Source organism: Anguilla rostrata, chromosome 14 (genome assembly GCF_018555375.3).
Source record: "Anguilla rostrata isolate EN2019 chromosome 14, ASM1855537v3, whole genome shotgun sequence".
Taxonomy (NCBI): domain Eukaryota; kingdom Metazoa; phylum Chordata; class Actinopteri; order Anguilliformes; family Anguillidae; genus Anguilla; species Anguilla rostrata.
The window spans coordinates 18,410,185-18,433,012 of record NC_057946.1 but is presented as its reverse complement, the minus strand read 5'-3'; the positions used below and the strand labels follow the sequence as shown (position 1 = coordinate 18,433,012).

The 22,828-nt window shown below is 51.7% G+C and overlaps 1 protein-coding gene across 5 annotated transcripts in view; it reads left to right on the top strand.

Annotated features, from left to right (window-relative positions):
• Positions 1-22,828, top strand: part of strbp (spermatid perinuclear RNA binding protein) — a 74,168-nt gene that overhangs the window by 39,588 nt on the left and 11,752 nt on the right. For all 5 annotated transcript variants that reach the window (XM_064309627.1, XM_064309629.1, XM_064309626.1 and 2 more), the window contains 14 exons: positions 5,962-6,176; positions 6,488-6,653; positions 8,634-8,778; positions 12,979-13,073; positions 13,558-13,653; positions 13,928-14,039; positions 15,589-15,686; positions 17,337-17,442; positions 17,905-17,988; positions 19,037-19,245; positions 19,728-19,883; positions 21,037-21,171; positions 21,263-21,403; positions 22,639-22,762. In XM_064309627.1, the coding sequence (XP_064165697.1) occupies positions 5,962-6,176; positions 6,488-6,653; positions 8,634-8,778; positions 12,979-13,073; positions 13,558-13,653; positions 13,928-14,039; positions 15,589-15,686; positions 17,337-17,442; positions 17,905-17,988; positions 19,037-19,245; positions 19,728-19,883; positions 21,037-21,171; positions 21,263-21,403; positions 22,639-22,762 (1,882 nt within the window). The remainder of the gene's footprint in view (positions 1-5,961; positions 6,177-6,487; positions 6,654-8,633; positions 8,779-12,978; positions 13,074-13,557; positions 13,654-13,927; positions 14,040-15,588; positions 15,687-17,336; positions 17,443-17,904; positions 17,989-19,036; positions 19,246-19,727; positions 19,884-21,036; positions 21,172-21,262; positions 21,404-22,638; positions 22,763-22,828) is intronic.

The window sequence follows — 22,828 nt, the reverse complement described above, 5'->3', positions numbered from 1 at the left end:
TTCCGTCCTCCCCCGCACGCGTCCCGGAACATTCCGCAAACACAGGCGCCATCCCCTCTTTACAGCGCGTCCTAAGCGTTAATATCGATCACACCGAGTAAAGCAAATGTAATTAACGCTGGCGCTCGGGCGGGCCGGGCTGGGTGTGGGAATGCTAGATCGGCTGGGCTGAGTGCGGTCGGCGGGAAGTTTCCGGGTAAAACTTTGGCTCTGACGCACTTTTTTTTTATTGGTTGAGTTCTGTAATTGTATTAAAGCGGAGGGAGGGGTGTAATTGTGAAACCACCAGTATCCTGTGCGGCTGCCTGTATCATGCATTAATCAGAGGATGAATTTTTAATGCAATCCGCTTGAGGCTAGCCATACTCTTCTGCTGCACTGTAGCACCTGAGCCCTTTCTCACAGAGATACACACACACACTCACACACACACCACCTACGCGCACGCACACAAGCACACACACAATCACACCCATACACCACCTACACACACACATACACACACACACACAATCACACCATACACCACCTACACACACACACACACACACACACACATACACACACACACTCACACACACACCACCTACGCGCACGCACGCAAGCACACACACAATCACACCCATACACCACCTACACACACACACACACACATACGCACACACATGCACTCGCACACAAACACGCACACACCCACCACCTACAGACACCCAATATATTGAACTCCACATTTATTATATTACCTCACACCCCATATACCTCACACACATGTCAGTCAGAACACACACTGCACACCTCACAAACTTCACGCTGCTTAATCCCCCCCAGGGACAGCGCACACGGCACACCAGCGTCTGGGGCTCCATGCGTAGCGTTAGCGCGCTTGTATTCGCCCGAGCTGCGGCGCATAGCGCTGCAGAGCCCGTGTGATTGAGGATGTGCGGTGGGCAGCGCGTGGCTTCACTGTGGGCTTCATCGTGGCGTTAGCGTTAGCGTTAGCGCGCTTGTTTGAGCCCGTGTGATTGAGGAGGTGCGGTGGGCAGCGCGTGGCTGCACTGTGGGCTTCATCGTGGCGTTAGCGTTAGCGCGCTTGTTTGAGCCCGTGTGATTGAGGAGGTGCTGTGGGCAGCGCGGGGCTTCACTGTGGGCTTCATCGTGGCGTTAGCGCGGTTGTTTGAGCCCGTGTGATTGAGGAGGTGCTGTGGGCAGCGCGGGGCTTCACTGTGGGCTTCATCGTGGCGTTAGCGCGGTTGTTTGAGCCCGTGTGATTGAGGAGGTGCGGTGGGCAGCGCGGGGCTTCACTGTGGGCTTTATCGCGGCGTTTGAGCGGCTCAGTCAGACGTGCTCATGCGGCGCAGGTGGCGGGCGGCTGGGGAGCGGTAAATGATGGCGATCGGCCTTGTTTTATGGATCGGGGCTGTGCTTGTGCTGCATTTACCTGCAATCCACAGACACGCAGCAGCATGAGCCCCTGTGTGCAGAGTTTAGCCCTGGACACGCATTACAATGCAAACACATTACCTGCAGTCTCTGGACCCAAATCACAATCATACACACTGCTGCCAGTATCCAATCACATCCCAAACACAATCATACACACTGCTGCCAGTATCTAATCACATCCCAAACACAATCATACACACTGCTGCCAGGATCCAATCACATCCCAAACACAATCATACACACTGCTGCCAGTATCCAATCACATCCCAAACAAACATACACACTGCTGCCAGTATCCAATCACATCCCAAACACAATCATACACACTGCTGCCAGTATCTAATCACATCCCAAACACAATCATACACACTGCTGCCAGGATCCAATCACATCCCAAACACAATCATACACACTGCTGCCAGTATCCAATCACATCCCAAACAAACATACACACTGCTGCCAGTATCCAATCACATCCCAAACAAACATACACACTGCTGCCAGTATCCAATCACATCCCAAACACAATCATACACACTGCTTCCAGTATCTAATCACATCCCAAACACAATCATACACACTGCTTCCAGTGTCTAATCACATCCCAAACACAATCATACACACTGCTGCCAGTATCTAATCACATCCCAAACACAATCATACACACTGCTGCCAGTATCTAATCACATCCCAAACACAATCATACACACTGCTGCCAGTATTCAATCACATCCCAAACAAACATACACATTGCTGCCAGTATCCAAACACATCCCCTAAACACAAACACACACACTGCTTCCAGTATATAATCACATCCCAAACAAACATACACACTGCTTCCAGTATCCAATCACATCCCAAACAAACATACACACTGCTGCCAGTATCCAATCACATCCCAGACACAATCATACACAATCATACACACTGCTTCCAGTATCCAATCACATCCCAAACAAACATACACACTGCTGCCAGTATCCAGTCACCTCCCAAACACAAACATACACACTGCTGCCAGTATCCAATCACATCCCCAAAACACAAACACACACACTGCTTCCAGTATCTAATCACATCCCAAACAAACATGCACACTGCTGCCAGTATCCAATCACATCCCAAACACAATCATACACACTGCTTCCAGTATCTAATCACATCCCAAACACAATCATACACACTGCTTCCAGTATCTAATCACATCCCAAACACAATCATACACACTGCTTCCAGTGCATAATCACATCCCAAACACAATCATACACACTGCTTCCAGTATCTAATCACATCCCAAACACAATCATACACACTGCTTCCAGTGCATAATCACATCTCAAACACAATCATACACACTGCTGCCAGTATTCAATCACATCCCAAACAAACATACACACTGCTGCCAGTATCCAGTCACATCCCAAAACACAAACACACACACTGCTTCCAGTATCTAATCACATCCCAAACAAACATACACACTGCTGCCAGTATCCAATCACATCCCAAACACAATCATACACACTGCTTCCAGTATCTAATCACATCCCAAACACAATCATACACACTGCTTCCAGTATCTAATCACATCCCAAACACAATCATACACACTGCTTCCAGTGCATAATTACATCCCAAACACAATCATACACACTGCTTACAGTATCTAATCACATCCCAAACACAATCATACACACTGCTTCCAGTGCATAATCACATCCCAAACACAATCATACACACTGCTGCCAGTATTCAATCACATCCCAAACAAACATACACACTGCTGCCAGTATCCAATCACATCCCCAAAACACAAACACACACACTGCTTCCAGTATCTAATCACATCCCAAACAAACATACACACTGCTGCCAGTATCCAGTCACATCCCAAACATACACAATGCTTCCAGTACCTAATCACATCCCAAACTGCAGTCTGCCTAAATTACATCCCAATCACAAAAACGAGTCCACAAAAACAGAGCCTGCCGCTGCCGTAGCTGTGGGAATGATTTCTGCCCTGCTTTGCGTTTTCATAGATGCGCTGGCAGTCTGGAGCGCCAGCGCAGTGCACAGTGGTGCCCTAGATAAGGCGGTCCTGTGTGCGCTGCGCTCTGTGGCACTGCGCTGTTGTGCTGCACAGTGAAGCAGCTCCTTCACTTCCCCAGCCCGGCAGTCTTTCACAGGTCCTCAGCGTGCTCGCGCGTCTGTTCAGGTGAGACGCAGCTCAGACGGGAAAATCAGCCGAGCGCTGATCGCAACTGATCGCAGCTGATCGCAGCTGATCGTAGCACGCAGCGTACGGGTCTGTGTGGACGAGGCTGGACGAGCGCTTTGAGGAGAGCTCTCTTGGCCGTTGTCCACGTCTGAAAGGCTCTGTGGCAGCGAGGTGGACTCCGTGTTGATGTCTCTGAGGCGGTTTGTGTAGCCGAGGTCTTACCACAGGTATTTTAATGGCGGTGCGAAGCTGTCCCTGGCGGTCGGGCCGCTGTGTAATTGTATACACGCTGACTGGCCTGTCGCACGCAGCCCAACACCCGGCCCCCGGGGACATGTGACCGGCAGGGCGGGACCCCGGCCTCCATTAGGGCCCGCGGCTGGGGAGGAGAGCGCCGGCGCGGTGCGTTCGCCCCGCGCGCGGCCCCGTACGCAGAGCGGTGCGGCGGTCAGGGAGCCCCGGCGGCGGCGGCGGCGGCCTCGACGCGGAACAGACGCCTGATTTATGGCCGCGCTTGGGCCAGAAAGCCGCCTCCGCGGATGTTTTACACATCTCGGCCTGTTTTATGCTAACGGGCTCGCGCGCATTAGTAACAGCTCATAAACTTTGGTTTGGGCGGTGCAGTGCGCTCCTGCTAGCGCTGTGGCTGCTGACTGCATGTGCAGCATGTGAGCATGCCAGCCGGCCTTTGCATTGTGACCAAGAGTACATCTGTGTACTCTGCTCACCAGCAATAGGAAAATATTAGTGTACCATCTGGTCTAACTGAAAATATACATTTATTTAATATAAATATGTCAAGCCCGATGCTAATTTCGCAATGCTATGTTAAATTTTAGCATTGTGCTCAATGAATTACTTTTGTCATGCTATTGAGCCCTGATTAACCTTATGCTCTATGAAATGGTGTACTGTCTGTCACAATGAAGATTATTTATGTAATTATGTATTTGTTGTTAACACTGTAATTGGTCAGTTAGTCTGAATGCTGTGAAATATGACAGGGTTTTGTGAATGCTAAGGGACCACAGACAATGACCAGCCGTAGACCTACTCATGAGCACAGACCACTCCTGCATGCAGAACTGACGAATGTGTCTGCGGTGCTGTTAATGTGAGGATGATCTGAGTATTTTACCTGCACGAGCAGCTCAGGTGCAGACTGTAGAGGAGGGGACAGTGCGGGTGACAGAGAAGAGGTGGGAAAGGGCTTGAAAAGGCCAGCGCTGTGCACTGAGCAGCTCAGGGGGCTGATCTCTGGCCTGGCCTGCTCTCTCTGGGTCCTGCTGTCCCCCAGCCATCAGCCATTCATCTGGATCAGAGCAGGAACATGCTGGCTCTGCACCTCAGAGTCTCTGGGGGAGGGGAGGGGAGGGGGGGGAGAGGGGAGGGGATGGGGGGGAGGAGGAGGGGGAGGGGGAGGGGGGGCGAGAGGGGAGGAGGATGGGGGGAGGGAGGAGGCGGAGCGGGGGGGAAGGACGAAGACGAGGACATGCGAGCTAGCTGAAAGTGTGGGGTTGCCCTCATTGTAGATGGTTATGTGCTGACGAGGATAAAATCTGTCGTTGAGATTTAATTGATTTCCTATATGAATGCTGTCTGCATATTGAGCGACACGCTGTCATCACACACACACACACGCGCACCCATACCCACATGCACACGCGCACACCCACACGCGCACGCACACACATACACACACACACAGGAAGATGACGCTGGGGCCAGGTCAGTATGTCCTGGCCTCAGTGGGATGTGGTGCGGACTCTGGGACTGCAGGAGCATGGAGACGGTCTAAATCTCAGCACTGTCACTGCCTCCTGAAATAGACTGACACTGTAACAGGAGAGGAGGAGTGAAATGCATGTCTGCCATTATAAAATGTTACTTTTGTAGATATTGGTTTTCTTTCATGGAAACAAGAGGCGAGTTTGATGGATTACAGGTTAATGTGATGCTGAAAGCTAGCCGCGTAGCAGCAGAGCTGCCCTGCATTAGTCCTCTTTATCATGCAGTGTGTCAGTGTGTGCCTGAGAGGCTGTGAGACAGTACCTGCGTGCGTGTGTGTGTGTGTGTGTTCTGCATGCACGTCTGTGTGTGTGTGTGTGTGTATGTGCATGTTCTGCATGCACGTCTGTGTGTGTGTGTGTGCGTGTGTGTGTGTGTGTGTGTGTGTGCGTGCGCATGAAAGTGTGTGGGTCTGGGTGTGTGTCTGTGCGTGCGTATGGAAGTGTGTGGGTGTGGGTGTGTGTGGAGCGGGCGTATACTTATTGGTTTGTCCTCCCCCTTCCCAGAGGTCCATTCGATCGTTTGGCAACGATGACCGTCACGTCATGGCCAAGCACTCCACCATCTACCCGTCGTCAGAGGATCTGGAGGCGGTGCAGACGCTGGTGTCCACCGTGGAGCGCGCTCTCAAACACGTCTCCGACTGGATGGACGAGCTCAACCACACCCAAACCGAAGAGGAGGACGCCAAGACGGAGGACTCTGCCGAGAGCAGCACCAAGTGAGTCCCCGTCCCTGTCAGCCAGTGAGAGTGAGAGCAGGGCGCTTACACACAGCAGCTCAGACAGATTGCATCATACATACATTTATGCAGCTGGATGTCCTTACTGAAGCAGGTTAGGTACTGGGTACAGCGGCAGTGCCCCCGCTGGGAGTCGAGCCCGCAGCCTTAGGGCCGCGCTGCCGCCTGTGTTTGCGTAGGTCTCTGTCCCGGTTGCCGCAGCGACTCAGAGACATTAATCACACGCGTGGCGATTGCGGGTTTGTGCGCGAGAGCGAGCTGTGACCCGCGGGGGGGGCGTGTCCAATCAGGGAGCCGAACGGGGGCGTGCTGTGCGGCGTGATGCGCATCGGGCTGGTGGCCAAGGGGCTCCTCATCAAAGACGACATGGACCTGGAGCTGGTGCTCATGTGCAGGGAGAAGCCCACCGAGACCCTGCTGTGCACCGTCTGCGACAACCTGCCCCTGCAGATCCAGGTGAGCGCGCACTGCGCACTGTACACTGCACACTACACACTACACACTGTGCACTGCACACTACACACTGCACACTGCACACTATACACTGCACACTATACACTGTGCACTGCACACTACACACTGTGCACTGTAATACATTTATACAGCAGTCATAAATGTATTAGCAAATACCTGTTTAATTCCAGAAATGGGTATTTGGTGCTGGTCTGCCTTTATCCAGCTCATACTATTAATGGGTCTGTGCTTGCCAATCCTGCATGAGCAGCAGACCGAAAGCAGGCGAGTCCTGTTAAAGCGGAGGGTTATTTTGGATTCATCGCTCAGTTTAATGGCCACTGTGTACAGGAGCGACACTGTCCTCTGTGTTTGGGAGCCGGTGATTGGCTGCGCTGATTTGAGGCCTCATTCTGAGCTGCGTGCGGCGGCTCGGGGACGCGGGCGCAGCCGCACACGCTCTCAGGCGGCGGGAATGAGCGCGGAGCTGCGCTGCACAGCGTTTATGTGCCGTTTCCCCCGCTCTGGGGAAATCAAGCCTTTAAAGGCAGGAGCCCCATCCCCAGCTCCCCTCTGCGGCAGCCGTTTACCCCTCTGCACTCAGTGTGCGGCACGCAGACGTGCAGGAGGAAGCCTGAAGCCTGAAGCCTGGCTTTGTGTGCGGAGCACAGGGCTCACTGCAGGAAGGACAGCACACCGCTCCCGTGGGTTCATATCAACTGCCATAATACACATAAAACAACTGGTGAAGGGAGCAGGGCTTGTGTTACAGTAGGAGCTCTCTAGTGTGGATAAGGAAAGGGAAATCCAGAAACAGGCCCCCACCCAAAGACATCTTCCCACAGCGTGGTGCAGTTGGGCCTGAAAAGGCTACGTTTGGCCTCGCTGTGTCCCGTGCACTAAGAACACACACTCTGTCTGTCTGCCGGGAGTCTCCCTGTACCCCCAGCAGCTCCCCCCACATGCTGGGGGGCCGTGAGGGAGCTGTTCGGGAAGAGTGTGGGAGGACAGCCGGGGGGGCTAGCATGGGGGGGGGGGGGACTGGGGCATAAGGAGGGAAACCCAGCTTTTTTACAAGCAGTGTAATCACAACCAGGTTTCTGTGTGTGTGTGTGTGTGTGTTTTCATGTTTGTGTGCGTGTGTGTGTGTTGTTTTCATGTTTGTGTGTGTGTGTGTGTGGTTCTCGCCTCTTCATGGCGCGAGCCTCTGGCAGTCACCGTGCGGTAACAGCTGCGCTGCGCTTTTTCACGCTTGGCTGCGTGCGGCTGACGGACTGCATCGGACCGCCTCTGCAGCGCCGGTTAGTTGTGGAGCAGTGACATGTTTGTCAGGTGTCCAAACGAGCAGAGACGTAGCTGTTCGCCCCGCTCCACATGTGATCCCTGCTGACACACCGGAATGTGTCGCGTCTCTGCAGGCTGCTTCATATGGCACGTGGCTGATGGATTCCCCCGCACACACAGCCCTGGCACAGGCCGTAGCGGTGGGGTAAGAATTAATACTGTGGATTACGGGAGCTGATATCTGGCCCCAAGCGTCAAATATGATTGTTTTCACATTAGTACCTCCCCTGCCCCATGCTCCCCCCCCACCCACATAATCTTTTGTGTAAATAACCTGTGTGTGTGTGTGTGTGTGTCTGTCTGTCTGTCTGTCTGTCTGTCTGTCTGTCTGTGTCTGTGTGCATGTGTGTGGCCTTTTGGCGCTGCACAGCCAAAAAGGTGGAACTCCACAGAACATAACAGCAAAAGGGCTGCTGGGAAATGTAGTCCTGAGCTTGTTATGCACTTCAAAATTCCAAGCCCTGGACTTCAGCTCCCTGGGTGATGGTGGTCTCTGAAACATTTTGCAATGCTCTGTTTTGAACGCGTCCCCAACTGAGACGTCCCCGGTCCCCGCGCAGACTGAGCGCGTGCGGTTTGGGGGCCTGTGGGTCTGCAAGAGGGCTCTGCCTCTGACCTTTGGTATCCTTGCCCTGGCAGAAATTGACAGAGGACAAGTACGAGGTGCAGCGCTGCATCCCAGAGGCAGCCATTCTGGTGCACAACACCAAAGACCCCAAGCTCAGCCTGAAGGTCACCCTCACCTCCCCGCAGATGAGGGACGAGTACAGCAAGGGAGACGAAGGTACCCGGGGCTCCTCCCCCTGCCGCCACGCGCGCCGCTCGGCCGGCGGGAGATGGAGGGAGTGGCATGTCGCCTGTATGCGCAGAGGGAGGGAGGTGGAGGCTGTTTGAGATGGAGGGACAGAGGGGTAGGGGGAGACGTAGCGCAGTAGTGGCCCTTTGCTGGCTCTGATCTGGAGCCGTCTGCGATCCTGGAGCCTCCCAGCTCAACACGCACTCCTGGGGAAAAGAAACGCCAGCAGGCCTCCATCTTTCCTCCACCTCTCCACCCTCCTCCTCAGGTCTGAACTGTACACACTGTCACACCGGGCTCCATCACCCCTCCACCTCTCTCCCTCTCCCTTTCCTCCTCCTTTCTCCCGCCCCTGTTTGTTTCTGTCCTGCTGGGAGTCCGCTCCAGCAGCCTCCCTATTGGCCTGCACTGCCGCATTATAAAGATGCCTTCCCTCTAAAAAGAGTTATGGGGTGACGACCCCCCCACCCAAAAAAATGCAGTCGCCGTGGAGACAGACGTAGTCAGCATTTGAGCATAAAAGATGAGGGGAAAAGGCAGAAAAGGAGAGAAAGAGGAAAGGTAAGTGGGAAGGGAAGACGGTGTGTGTCCCTCTCTCTCTCTCTCTGGAGGTGGGGAGAAGGCTGAGAGGTCGGCGCTGACCTCCTGACCCCCCTGCTTTCCAAGCGGGGTGAAGCTTGTTAAAGCTCCTGTGTCAACCTTTAAATAACTCACAGGGCTTTGGGTCTGGCTGTGCTGCTGAAAAAGTGCTTTTGGGCAGCGCTGGGGGTGGGGGAGGTGGAGGACGACTAACCCTTTCCTGAGAATATCACTGACTCACATTCCCGCTGCTTCGGTTCCCCCGGCCACCGGGGCTCCATGGACTCTCTCAGACCTTTGACCAACTGGCCCCCTCTCTGTCACAGGCCAAGGCTTTTTACGGAGCGCCAGGGCAACTGGAGCCCCGCCCCCTGACCCTCGTCCCACGGTGATGCGCTCCAGTGCCCTGGGCTGCCTCCTCTCTCAGTTGCTACTCTCTGAAATTCTAGATTGTGACATTCTAGAGCTGCCCTGGTCTCGCAGAAAAGCCAAAAACACTCCCCGCTCCCGTGGACACCGCTCTTATTTGTGGCTCGCTGCTCAAGACGGCATCCCATAATTTCAGGTCCAATTGTTGACCAAGTTGGTACAGTCTGCATTTTAACAATCAAGGCAGAAATGACATGGAGTGTTTTTTGGTTTTTAACGGTAGGTTTCTCAGAACTGGCCTGGCTCCTTCATGCCCTGCCTTCAGCAGAGCCTACTGTTATGTATTGGGAGAGGAGGCGTGGCTTATTCTCCCAGCTTCACTCCGCAAAGACGTGATTTATGAAGACCTCATCCCATGCTCACCCTCTGCTCCTGTAGTCAGCTGTTGGGGAATGTGAACTTGGAGTCTTTGGTCATTTATGCAAATGTTCCATAGACCCGGTGAGGTTCCCTCAGGGAAATTTTCGGCTTGTGAGCACCGGTCTGTGGAAACATAGTCTGGCCTCTCTCTGAGAAGTGCAGGCAACACACTTTGAAGTTTAAAGATTCTATTTTCTCCTCAGTTATTCACGTTCAAAAGGCTTATCCCCTCCTATAAGATTAGTCTCTTAAGTCAGTGCTGGCACCAAAGAAGCCCTTGTAATCAGAAGCTGACAGACACTGGTCTTGAAGAAAAGATATTCAATTAAAACTACAATTTCTCCCGATGCACTCAAGTCTCAAAACTACATTCTCAATCTACTAGGGCAGAACATGAGGGCCTTTGGTCCAGTGCTGAAGAATCCTGTAGTGAAATAACCTCTTTACTCACTGCCTGATCTTTCTACCCTCCACTGCTCCCTACACAAAGTGACAGAAAAACATGCAGAACAACATGCCTGCTATACTAACCAGTCACAGGCATTGGCTGTAACTGCATTGGCGTCTATGAGCAGAGAAAATCCATTGTAATAGGATGATTATCTCTTTGTAATTGGCTATAAAAACCTGCAGGACTGTGGGTAAACATTTGGTTGGCCACTGCAACACGGGATGTGCCTCCAGGCAGTTGGAAAACGGAATGGGCTGCAGTATTTTCACAATGCAAGTATACACTGAATATACTTAAGAGTGTTAAATGCACAGCTCTGTGGGGTTTGTCATAGAAAAAGAGAGCGGCTGTATGGCTCTGCAGACTGTCACTTTGTCCATCATCTTAACACTGTGAAGGCCTCCCCAGCCACTCACCTGCTCTTCTCCAGCCCCTGTCCTGTGTGGTGGTCTCACCAGCAGATGGTAATGGTGGCCCGGTCTCACAGAGCGCTGGGCTCTGACTGGCTGAACCAGGGGGTGGGTGAGTGAGTGACAGGCAGGCCTCCCCCCCCCCCTTCCCTCCATGATTAGCATAAACATCTGCTGCATCTGCGGGCTCCAGAAAACCAGCATGGCGCTCTGTCTCTCTCTCTCTCTCTCTCTCTCTCTCTGTGAGGGCCAAGGACCAAAGAATCCAGGGTGAGATTTTGATTGACAGGAGAGCAAATTGAGCGACGCGTTCCTGGCGCCTGGGGCGCGGCGCTGGGGTCTGAGTGCAGAGCGAGCCGTGATTCAGGAGGGCCGTAGATCACGGGACGCCCCCCGTGCTCTGCGGCAGGCCAAGGGCCCTGTCCCAGTGAGAAACTGCTCCATCTCGCACGGCCCAAAGTGCTATTGCAGGAATTCACTGCCTCAGTCGGTACATGGTCGAGCCGATCTGTTTATGAAACAGGAGCCGCATTTAAACCTCAACGCTGTTCTGGTGTTAATAAGTCAGTAGTCCTTTAGGAACAGTCATTACAGTGGCTTTTGGCATGTGGCCCAAGCACCATTCCCTATGAATATAGAATCTTTGGTTCGTATTATATTAAATTAGTTTTTAATTTAGTTTCTCATTATAAATTACAGATATTCAGTATTGTTATGTATATTCAGTAACCGATTTAGAAAATCAGTTAAATTACTGGAGAAAGTTCATAAAATAACTTCATTGGATGATGGACAAAAGTAACTGAGCTATTTACAACTTGGTCATTTGGCAACAATGAAGTAAACACAGCACTAATGTAGTGCACATTTTCTCCATAGCTGTTTAACAGTGGAACTGGAGGTCTAATTTCTCAGTTTCAGAATGAGGGATTACACACTTCTTTCAAGCAGCTCTTGACTTGAGAAGAACAAATCAGTTCCTAAAGAGAACAGTAAAGTTGAACAAATGTTGACAATGAACAAACCTTCCAAAAGATCTCGGTAAATAAAGCAGGGCAAGCACTGAGATTAGCAGTGGCTTACTTTAGGTTGAATTTATGTATTAAAACAAGTATTTTGAAAGGGCTTCTTAGCCTGTAAATTTATAACATCTGTAGTTTTTTGACTGTAAACATGTACAGTACCCAAGTTTCTGCAGTGGCAGTTGAAGCACAGAAATGGCTCAACATGTATTGAGGCTATTTTAAATAATTGATCACTTGTTTTCTCTTACTATTTGGTATCATTCCATTAACAGCGATGTATTTATGGCAGTGAGCCTCAGTGCTCTGTGGAAATTAATTAGAATCTGGCTGGTACTGAAAGGGATGGATCTTTATTTCTTGGTCCCTGGAGTGACAGACGTCCTGCTTGTGTTTCTGCCTGCACTGTGTAAATGCACTAATCTGGTACAGCCGCAGCTGTGGCCACACTTCTTAAAGATTCACACCTCACGATTATCTTAAACTGGGAGTACAAACCATTAATATTCTGAGCATTTCCTCATTTCCTGTTCGTTATTTTACTATGTTCAAAAATCACGTAATTAAAATTTTGAAGAAAAAAAAATAATTTATTGTGGCGATTTCTTTTCTCATAAGGAAAAAGAATCATCGTAGAATACTGCAGAATATTAATCTTGTACAGTCCTATTTTAAGATGAGATAATCAGACGGTGAGGATGAGAGGAGTGAGCGCTCGTGGCTGAGCGCCCCGCCCATGCACTGCTCCTGTACCGCCCGTCCAAAGCGGCCACGAGGACTGCATGGCTCTCTGACCGCGTGATTGGTCAGACGGGCGCGTGGGCGTGTCTGCGCCGGGCCCCGCTGCCCCTGTGCTGTGACAGAAGACTCCCTTGGTCAAACTGTGTCTGTCCTTTTTTCTTTATTTTACACGCGTATATCCCGTTCTTTTCACCAGTAGAGAATGTTGAGCTGAAAGACGCGTCCGACGTGCTGGACCGGCAGCGATGCCTGGTCGCGCTGGCGTCCCTCCGACATGCCAAATGGTTCCAGGTTGGCTCTCTGTTCTTACCTCATTGTTATTGTAGCCTTGTGACATGGAGCTGCCAAACCTCCCTCCCCACCCCCCACCCCCCTCCCCACCCCGCCCCACCCCACCCCTCGCCCTGTATCGGCCACAACCCAAAAATGTCTCTCTCCTGCCTCTGTCCAGTACTGTCTGTTCACTCCATGTTAAGAAAGAGAACCTTATCATGAGGCTACAAAAGCAATTGTTACACTTTTCTTTTGGCTTTTACCTTAAACCTGCTTTTCTAAAAATAATTTTTAAAATTGATTGATAATGCTCTCTGTGACCTCCCCCCCTTCCCCTTCCCCTCCTCCTGCAAGTGTATCTCTTGCATGATTTGGCCATTCAGCCCATTAGATATGAGATGTAGAAGTGTTACTGTATGCTGTGCTGTCCCTGTGTCAGGAGTAACTTCCCCCCCCCCTCCCTGGTCCCTGAAGCTGAGCTCACTCTCTGTGCCCCCCCCAGGCCAGAGTAAACGGGCTCAAGTCCTGTGTGATTGTGCTGCGCATTCTCAGAGACATGTGCAACCGGATGTCCGTTTGGGAGCCGCTCAAGGGCTGGGTGAGTGAGCGGGGCAGGAGGGCAGGGCGGGGGGGGGGGGTGCATGTCTGTCAGTAAATACGCATTAACTAAGGTTGTGCCCACTCACTGATTGTCTTTTTATGCATTGGTGGAAATGGCCTTGCTGCTCTCCTGGTTGCTACGCTAGGGCAAATGATGACTCACAGAGACCAGGCCTTATTGGGGTTTCTGATTGGAGCGGTTAGTGTGAGCAGGATGTGAGTGCCCGCCTCCTCTGTGGACACGCCCCCTGACCCTCCCCCCTCCCCCGCAGCCCCTGGAGCTCGTCTGTGAGAAGGCCATCGCCACGTGCAACCGGCCGCTGGGCGCGGGCGAGGCCCTCCGGCGGGTGATGGAGTGCCTGGCCTCGGGCATCCTGCTCCCAGGTGAGTGGCGCGGAGCGGGCACCCTGGCACCCTGCCTCTCTGCCCAGTCAGCCCGCTGTTCAAAACAACAAAACGGTGTCTCAGGGGAAGGATTTATAATTTGCCAGGGTACCCTCTAACTGACCGAAGTCACTATACGGGGAGCAGAGGGCCAAACGAATCGAGGTTGAATAGAACGAGTCAGTGGTCAAACACGAAATCCAATCGGCAAACAAACCAGAAGAGGCTAGACGAGAATCGAAAGTCGAACTAAGTAAGGTCAAGCACGCAAAGTCAAATGAAGCAATCACTATCCACAGGTACTGAGCACGAATCCGAATAGCTGTCGTCTGCTGTTGTTTTTGTGAACTAATTTTATGAATCACTTGGCTGTACAGTACATTTAATCGATGAAATCAGTTGTTTTAACCATTATCGTAAAACTCTGTGTGATCAAGCATCCCTCTTATAATGGTTTCATCACATTTCAGGCATAACTAACAACAATATAACTAGGGGCAGCACAGTTTGTCATGGTCATTTGTATAATGAACAGCTGAACCAAATTTCTTATTGTGACAGCCCTAGTTTAGAAGAGACTAGCTTCCCTGGCATTGTAAGCTCAGGCTATTTGCAAGTGTGATGAAGTGGTAATGTGGTGAGCTAAAGAGAGGCTTGAAAACACTGCCGGTTTTGGGTGTACTGTGGGCTAAAACTCTCACATGATGGTTGTATTTGTGAAGCAGTTTTATAGTAATGCAGTATGGCATTTTCACCTGTTAAAATGGTTGGAATTTTTATTTATTTATTTATTTATTTATTTATTTATTTATTTCCCATCGGCCAATATCAGCATATTGGCTTTTTTCTCTCCCAAATTTTGGCATTGGCTCTGAAAAATCCTTATCGATCGACCTCTAATATTCAGCACATACTGTGTCTGTACATAATTGCATATCTACACATAACCTCATATCTACACATACCCAGCACAGACCTGCACATACTGTAACCACATATCTACACATACCCAGCACAGACCTGCACATACCGTAACCACATACCTGCACATACTGTAACCACATAACTATGCATATCCAGCACATATCTGCACATAGCTGTATATCTGCACAGATCCAGTACATATCTGCTGTATATCTGCACAGATCCAGTACATATCTGCTGTATATCTGCACAGATCCAGTACATATCTGCTGTATATCTGCACAGATCCTTTGCACACGCTGCTCCATCCCCATCCAGCTCCACTAAATGATTGTTTTGAAGAATGCAGGATTGTTTTTGCATAGAGCAGGAAACGAGGGTGCACTTGTGCCAGCACCGCTTTGAAGAACAGGAAATCGCACTGTACTTTGCCACTGCGGGTGCCAAAGACAGGAACAGGAAGCCACGGTTGTCTGTGATCAGAATCATTTCAAAGGACGGGCGTTCGATGTTGCACAGGAAATGTGTCTGATGAACAGCGTTTTGAATGACAGAGATGCAGACTGTGCTGGTTAGCGGTCATTCTGAAGGACAGGAAGTGATGCGTTTGGTTTTCCGCTCCCAGGTGGGCCAGGACTACACGACCCCTGTGAGAAGGAGCCCACGGACACGCTGACGACCATGACGGCAGAGCAGGCAGAAGCCATCACCTACAGCGCACAGGTAAAACTGCGCTACGCTGGAGCCAGAGGCAGGCTGCGCAGTCGGGCTTATCTCATCTAGACTGTGCAGATTAAAGGAGAGAGTGACACGGGAGCTCTTTAAAACGCCTCCTTATCTGAGAGTGCTGAGAGCATCAGAGAGCCGCTCTGGCCCGTCAGTACTGCCCGGGGCCCGGGGAGCGTCACCGCGCCGCTGTCCTGTCTGACGAGCGGGGGACGCCACCGACACGGCCACGTCGCAGAGATCGGGACCGGAGCGCGTGGAGAACGAGCGCGGTGACCGTGAACCGCGACGGGAGGGAGCGACCGCGCAGAGACCCATCGACCGCACCGACGCCGCATTTGCGCTGGGAGTGAAGCGCACGCAGTACAAATGAGCGGTGTCAGGAGAGGGGGGGGGCTGGCGCAGAATGCCCCAGAATGCCAATGAGCCCGGCTGCACTGCCGGGACTTTGCTGTTAAGTAACGATCCTTAGGCGCTTTGAGTGTGATACGTGTGCACGATGCCTTTGTGGAGCGGCTCTCCCTCTGTGTGTTTCCATTCCTCCAGCAGTATTAGGGAACGGCATTGATCTTGTGCAGTCTCACTCTAATTGCAGCCTTTTTGTCTCTGAGAATGCTTGTTACCACGGCTGCAAATGGGCTGTAATGTGACGCGGGCACAGGGCCTGCTGGGGACACCCCCCAAACCGTGGGGACCTCCTCTACCGCTGCAGCAACAGTTGCTAAGCTACCACCGCATCCTGTAACTTTATTGCTCTCACATGGGTCCACTTCTACAGAAAGCAACAGCTCCACAAGAGCAGCGGAGTACTACAGAACATTTAACCATACAGCCTATATAATGCTGAGTGAATGCATTCAGCCAGTAATGGCTGCAAAATATGCTCCTATAAGCATCATATGATCATATATATCATAAAAGATTTATACATTTAAAATCTTATCAGTAAAATTATCGGCGTCAGTGGTCTTGTCTATTAGGTTTCCCGTAAAAAATGAGCATAATTAAATACTGAAAGGAGGCCATGAGGGGTGAGTTCTGTAATTGTGAGGTGATTGTGGAGGCAAATAAATATGAAGAGGACTCTGAGAGATGGGATCTTAAACATTATAGCTAATCCCATTGTGTGAGAACTTCTAACTCAACCTCCGTCATTCCCCACTGTTCATTAAATTTAACAACATTTAATGAAATGGGGTGTCCAAGGTAAAAATGAGGGTTGAGTTGGAGGCAGGTTTGGGAAAGTGACCCTTTGGTAAAGAGCACATGAGAAGCAGGACTGAGGTTGCCAGGGTTGCCGTGCAGACGGTCTCTGGGCAGCTCTCATATGACATAAACAGAAGAGAAATAGAAAGTGGGGTGCCTCACCCCCGCACACATGAGTCATGGATTTGTTTGGCTGTGGAACCTCAGATGTGGGTGCAGGCCTGACGCTGGAGCCCGACTGAGGGCTTTGGGTCCAGCCCAGTGTGTGTGTGTGTGTGTGTGTGTGTGCCGCCCTGCCCTTGTGGCCCTGTGTGTGTGTGCATGTGCCCCCCGTTCGTGTGGCCCTGTGTGTGTGTGTGTGTGTGGCCCCACGTGTCTGTGTGCTGTGTGGCCCCGTGTCTCTCCTGTTCTGCTCTAACACCACTCACACCTGTTTTCCAGCATGCCCTGCGGCTCCTGGCCTTCGGGCAGATTTACAAGGTCCTGGAGATGGATCCGCTTCCCTCGACCAAACCCTCCCAGAAATACCTGTGGTCAGACAAAGAAGGTGTGCCTCTGTCCGTGTGTCTGTCTCTTTGGAGTGTGTGTGCCTCTGTCCGTGTGTCTGTCTCTCTGGAGTGTGTGTGCGCCTGTGCTGTGTGTCTGTCTCATTGGAGCGCCTGTGCAGTGTGTCTGTCTCTTTGGAGTGTGTGCCTGCCCGTGTCTGTCTCTGGGGGGCGCCTGTGCTGTGTCTGTCTCTTTGGAGTGCTGTTGCCTCTGTCGTGTGTCTGTCTCATTGGAGTGTGTGTGCCTCTGTCCGTGTGTCTGTCGCTTTGGAGTGTGTGTGCGCCTGTGCAGTGTGTCTGTCTCTTTGGAGCGCCTGTGCGCCTGTGCAGTGTGTCTGTCTCTTTGGAGCGCCTGTGTGCCTGTGCAGTGTGTCGAGCAGCACAGGGAGCTCTCGCACAGAGAGCGCAGTGGTGTCAGAGACGTCGAGCTGACTCACACGGGCTCTCTGTCATGTGGCTTTCAGGAACAGGGCTGAAGAGGCCGTACGAGGACGGAAACATGGACGACAAAGACCTCATCAAGAAGATGAAACGCAACCTGAGAAAAGGTGACTTCCCCCTGAGCCCCCCCCTCCACTCCCCCTCCCCCTCACACACAGCACTCACTCCTACACGGGGTCCGCAGCTGGAGTAATATCCCACTGTTCCACACTGGCTTTCATTTCCTTTTGTCTGTAGACACACACCACATGGGCTTCCTCATGAGTCATGTAGGGCTGTCATACGTCCGAGTCTTTCCCACCCTCCTCCTCCATTACTGTGTCTCCCGCCCCCTCCTCTCTCAGTGTTTACAGTAAAGGAGAGGTTGCCAGTGACAGGGCTGGACTGACCTTGCAGAGGATCCATCTGGATTAAGGGGGAAAAAAACACTTATAAATGTTTCTACAAAGATGCTGGCTGTGAATACTTTTGGCATTTGCAGATACGTAAACCTGAATTTGAGATGCGGCCAGCTGAAATCAAGATTGAAAAGAATTCAATACAGTCTGAATTTGCTATTGTATTGTCTGGAAATGACATTTGATTCGCATAAAAAATATTTTGTTGGAATATGCCCAAAATTGACTTTTGCTGAGTTTGCTATTTTCATCCGTCTCTGTCGCTCTCTCCCTCTTTCTCTCTCTTTCTCTCTGTCACACATTCCCTCTACAGGCTGATACAAATAACCATGAAGAAATCAATGTCATTGATTTAGCATTTTTCTCTGCAAACCGATCGGCTCAGAAAAGCAGAACAGTTCTGTAGTCAGCGTTCTGGCCGGCCCTCTCCCAGCTCTTCCTGCTTTTCAGAAAAGGGAAAGGGTATATATTTAGGGTTTATATTTAGGAGGAATTAAATTGCTCATCGTAGAAGCCACATAACCACGGGAGAGAGGGGGAGAGAGGGGGAGAGGGAGGGATGGCGTGTCGATTTCCCATAGTGCTCTCTGCCAGGCTCTGGGAGCGTTTAAGGCCCCAAAATCAAGGCCAGCGCCGTGTGCCACAGAGACCACCGCTCTTCCCTCCGCATCCTGTCTGTGTCCTCATTATGAGTGTCTGAGTCCAGCGCGCAGGGACCTCGCCACAGAATGGCTCCTGACCGTCTTCATCTCTCCAGTTCTCGACAGCAAAGCAATAGACACCAACCAGCCGATGAACGCGCTGATGCGGCTGAACCAGATCCGGCCGGGGCTGCAGTACAAGCTGCTGTCGCAGTCCGGCCCCGTGCACGCGCCCGTCTTCACCATGTCCGTGGACGTGGACGGCACCGTCTACGAAGCCTCGGGGTCCTCCAAGAAGACCGCCAAGCTGCACGTGGCAGTCAAGGTATCAGGACGGGGCGGGGCGGGGCGGGGCGGGGGCGATGGGTTTGGGGGGAGGCCCAAGGGTCGGGAGCTGGAGGTGGTACAGCGGTCGGTTTGGGGACATGTTTGGGGTAGTAGGCGTAAGGTGCACTTCATGGGGGGCAGGGTGCAGGGAGGTGAAATCTGTGTAATCCCAAAGCGGTTCTGAACAGAGAGAGCCGAGATAATCCTCTTCTCCTCCCATTACCTTAAAAGGCATGTTCCCCAGCTGCAGCACAATCACCAATTTGGGTCAGAGATGCGTTTCCTGTCCATTTGATCTGCTGCAGTTTTCCTGAAAGATCAGGCACCCGGGCCCACGTTCCCACTCCCATTACTGAGCTGCAGTCCCCACAGAGAGGGAAGAGGCTAAACCCACTGCCACTCAGAGTGCATCATCCCTGCAGGCTGTGGAAAAGGCGGTGCTGTTGGCTGTGCTCACCCCGAGGCTCTTGCCCCCGCCAGGTCCTGCAGGCCATGGGCTATCCCACCGGCTTCGACACCGACCTGGACTCCATGAGCGCCGACGAGAAGTCGGACGGGGAGGGGAAGAGCGAGACGTCCACAAACCCCAGCAATAACACCACAAACTCCACCACAGACAGCTCTAACACACTGGAGGTACGGAGCCACACTGCCTGCGTTATTCTGCCACACACGCACACGCAGAGATGCACACGCACACACACATGCACACACACACACGCACATGCACACACAGAGGCACACACACACGCGCACACACATGCACACACACACGCACACCAGTGCACAACACACACACACAAGCACACACACACACACAGAGGCCACACACACACACAGGACCCCACATCACATGCACACACCCAACTCAGTGCACAGATGCACACACACACACACACAGGCACACGCGTGCATGCACACACACTTGCTGACTCTCTGCTGGTTGGAGGAGACTCCCCTTCATTACAGGGGGCCCAATGGAATCCCACAATTTTCTTACTTGTTTCCCAGGTAATTTGTCCCGTCTAACTGGTTATAACACACTGCATATTGTTTCTGCTCCATTGGGTTGCTTTTCCTTCCCGCATTAATGATTCTCATTAAATATTCAGCCCTGCTCCAAGGGCCTGGACAGATGCCACAGTATGGAACACACATACAGGATTCTCTACTTCCTGCGTGCTTCCAGATCATGGCTGTCCTATTACAGTCCAGCCAGTGCCGTGTAACGTGTTGATCTAGGGCTTTATGCTCAGCTACTGCTGAATTCATAAGTCAGTCTGGAGCTGACAGCCGTGGACTTGCTGGTATGTTTTGATCCTAAAATGAATCTGAAGAATGCAATGTGCTCCAGTCTGCTGCCACTGCTCCAGTCTGCCGCCGCTGCTCCTGCGCGATCAGCGTGCGAAAACGCCGCGCTGCTCTCGTAGCGTTGCGGGCGAAGCGCCTATAAATCTGCTGCAAATTTACAGCGAGCATTAACAGACACATTGTTCCCAGTGTACTAGTACTCTTTACTAGCTCCATTGAAATTGAAATGAATTTGGAACACCTGAGGGCATGACTTCATCTTAATGCTGTACGGATCGATACCGTGCCAAGGAACAGCTGCGCTTCGGCTCAATGTGTTCATCGCGGCAGGGCTTGTTAAGAGCAGAAGTAACATTCTCAGTGATCTGGGAATATATTCATCCAGCTCAGCCCCCATCAGCGCGGTAATAGCGGATCTGTGTGCAGCGGCCCCGCCGCTCCGCCGGTAACCCTCTTGCATGCGCTCCCGTGGAAACAGGTACGAACTCAGGGTCCCATACTCACCGCCAGCGGCAAAAACCCCGTGATGGAGCTGAACGAGAAGCGCCGGGGGCTCAAGTACGAGCTCATATCGGAGAGCGGGGGCAGCCACGACAAGCGCTTCGTCATGGAGGTGAGTCCCGCCTCCCGCGCCATCGAGCCACGCCCCGCCGCCTCGCCTCCGGCGTCCCCGTCCTCAGTGTCCCCTCCCACTCCCTGTGCAGGTGGAAGTGGACGGGCAGAAGTTCCGGGGGGCGGGGCCCAATAAGAAGGTGGCGAAGGCCAGCGCTGCCCTGGCCGCTCTGGAGAAACTCTTCTCCGGACCCAATGCCGTTGGCAACAAGAAGAAGAAGATCATCCCTCAGGTTGGTGACGACATGATCGAAGCTCCTCCCCTTCTACTCAATTGGCCAGTCACCTCGGCTTTCTCTTGGTCACACGAATCACGCTTGCCTTTGTGTGTTATTATTAAAGACTTAGAGTTTGGAGGACAAGGTCTCTTGGCTGTTCAGCATGCATACAATGCCATGAAAAAGTATTTTCCCCTTCCTGATTTCCTCTATCGTTGCATATTTGTCACTCTGAATGGTTTCAGATCTTTAGACAAAATGTAATATTGGACAAAGGCAACCTGAATAAACACAAAGCACGTTTTTCTGAAATGCTGTATTTGCTTTGCGCCAGGCGTAATGGGACCTGTGTCATCAAAAAAGTCCCACTTTTCACTCACCTGTCCATAGAACATTATCCCAAAAGGCTTGGGGATCATCCAGGTGCTTTTTTGCAAACGTGAGACCAGCATTGATGTTTCGCTTGGATAGCAGTGGTTTCTGACTTCCGACCATGAATCTCAGTTTTTGCCCTGTCTCTTTCTTATTCTGGAGTCATGAACACTGACTTTAGCTGAGGCTAGAGAGGCCTGCAGTTCTTTGGATGTTCTTCTGGGATCTTGTGTGACTTCCTGGATGAATTGTCGTGCGCCCTTATAGAAATTTTGGCAGGCTGGCCACCCCTGGGAAGATTCACCACTGTTCCAAGTGTTCTCCATTTGGAGATACAGTAATTGCTCTCACTGTGGTTCGGTGGAGTCCCACAGTCTCAGGCTTTGTAACCCTTTCCATCTCTTCTGGAATTTCCTCCGATCATACAGTGCTTGTAGAAACTTTGTGGTGACTACTCTGATGGTAAGGTTCAATATGAGTGAGGTTTAGATTCAATAGGTCTGACTACAATCAAGCCTGGCTGTTCGGCTAAGTCTAATTATCAGTTAAATTTGGTTAAATGATTGATTGTGTAACTAACAGTTACTTTTTCCACATGGGCGATATGAGTGTTTGATAAATTTTTTCATTAAATAAATTCAATTCAAATGTCTTTTTTGTTTACTCTGTTTCCTTTGTCTAATATAGCATTTTGTCTGAAGATCAGAAGCCATTCAGTGTGACATGTATGCAGTAATAGAGGAAATCAGGAAGGGGGCGAATATTTTTCATGGCACTGCAAGCTATTCAGCAAGCGTCCAACAAAAGCGGAGTGAGTGGTGGTGGGCAGTGAGTGGTTATGGGACTGCATGTACACAGCCGGGTCTCTGTGTCCGCAGACGAAAGGGGCCATCGCTGCGGCCGCCTCCATCGCTGCCCAGGCCGCCCGGGGCCGAGGGCGGGGGGCCCTGGCCAGAGGAGCGTTCGTTAGCGCCGCCGCGGCCCCTGGATACGTCACACCAGGTACGCGCGCGCGTGTGTGTGTGTGTGTGTGTGTGTGTGTGTGTGTGTGTGTGTTGTGTGTGTGGT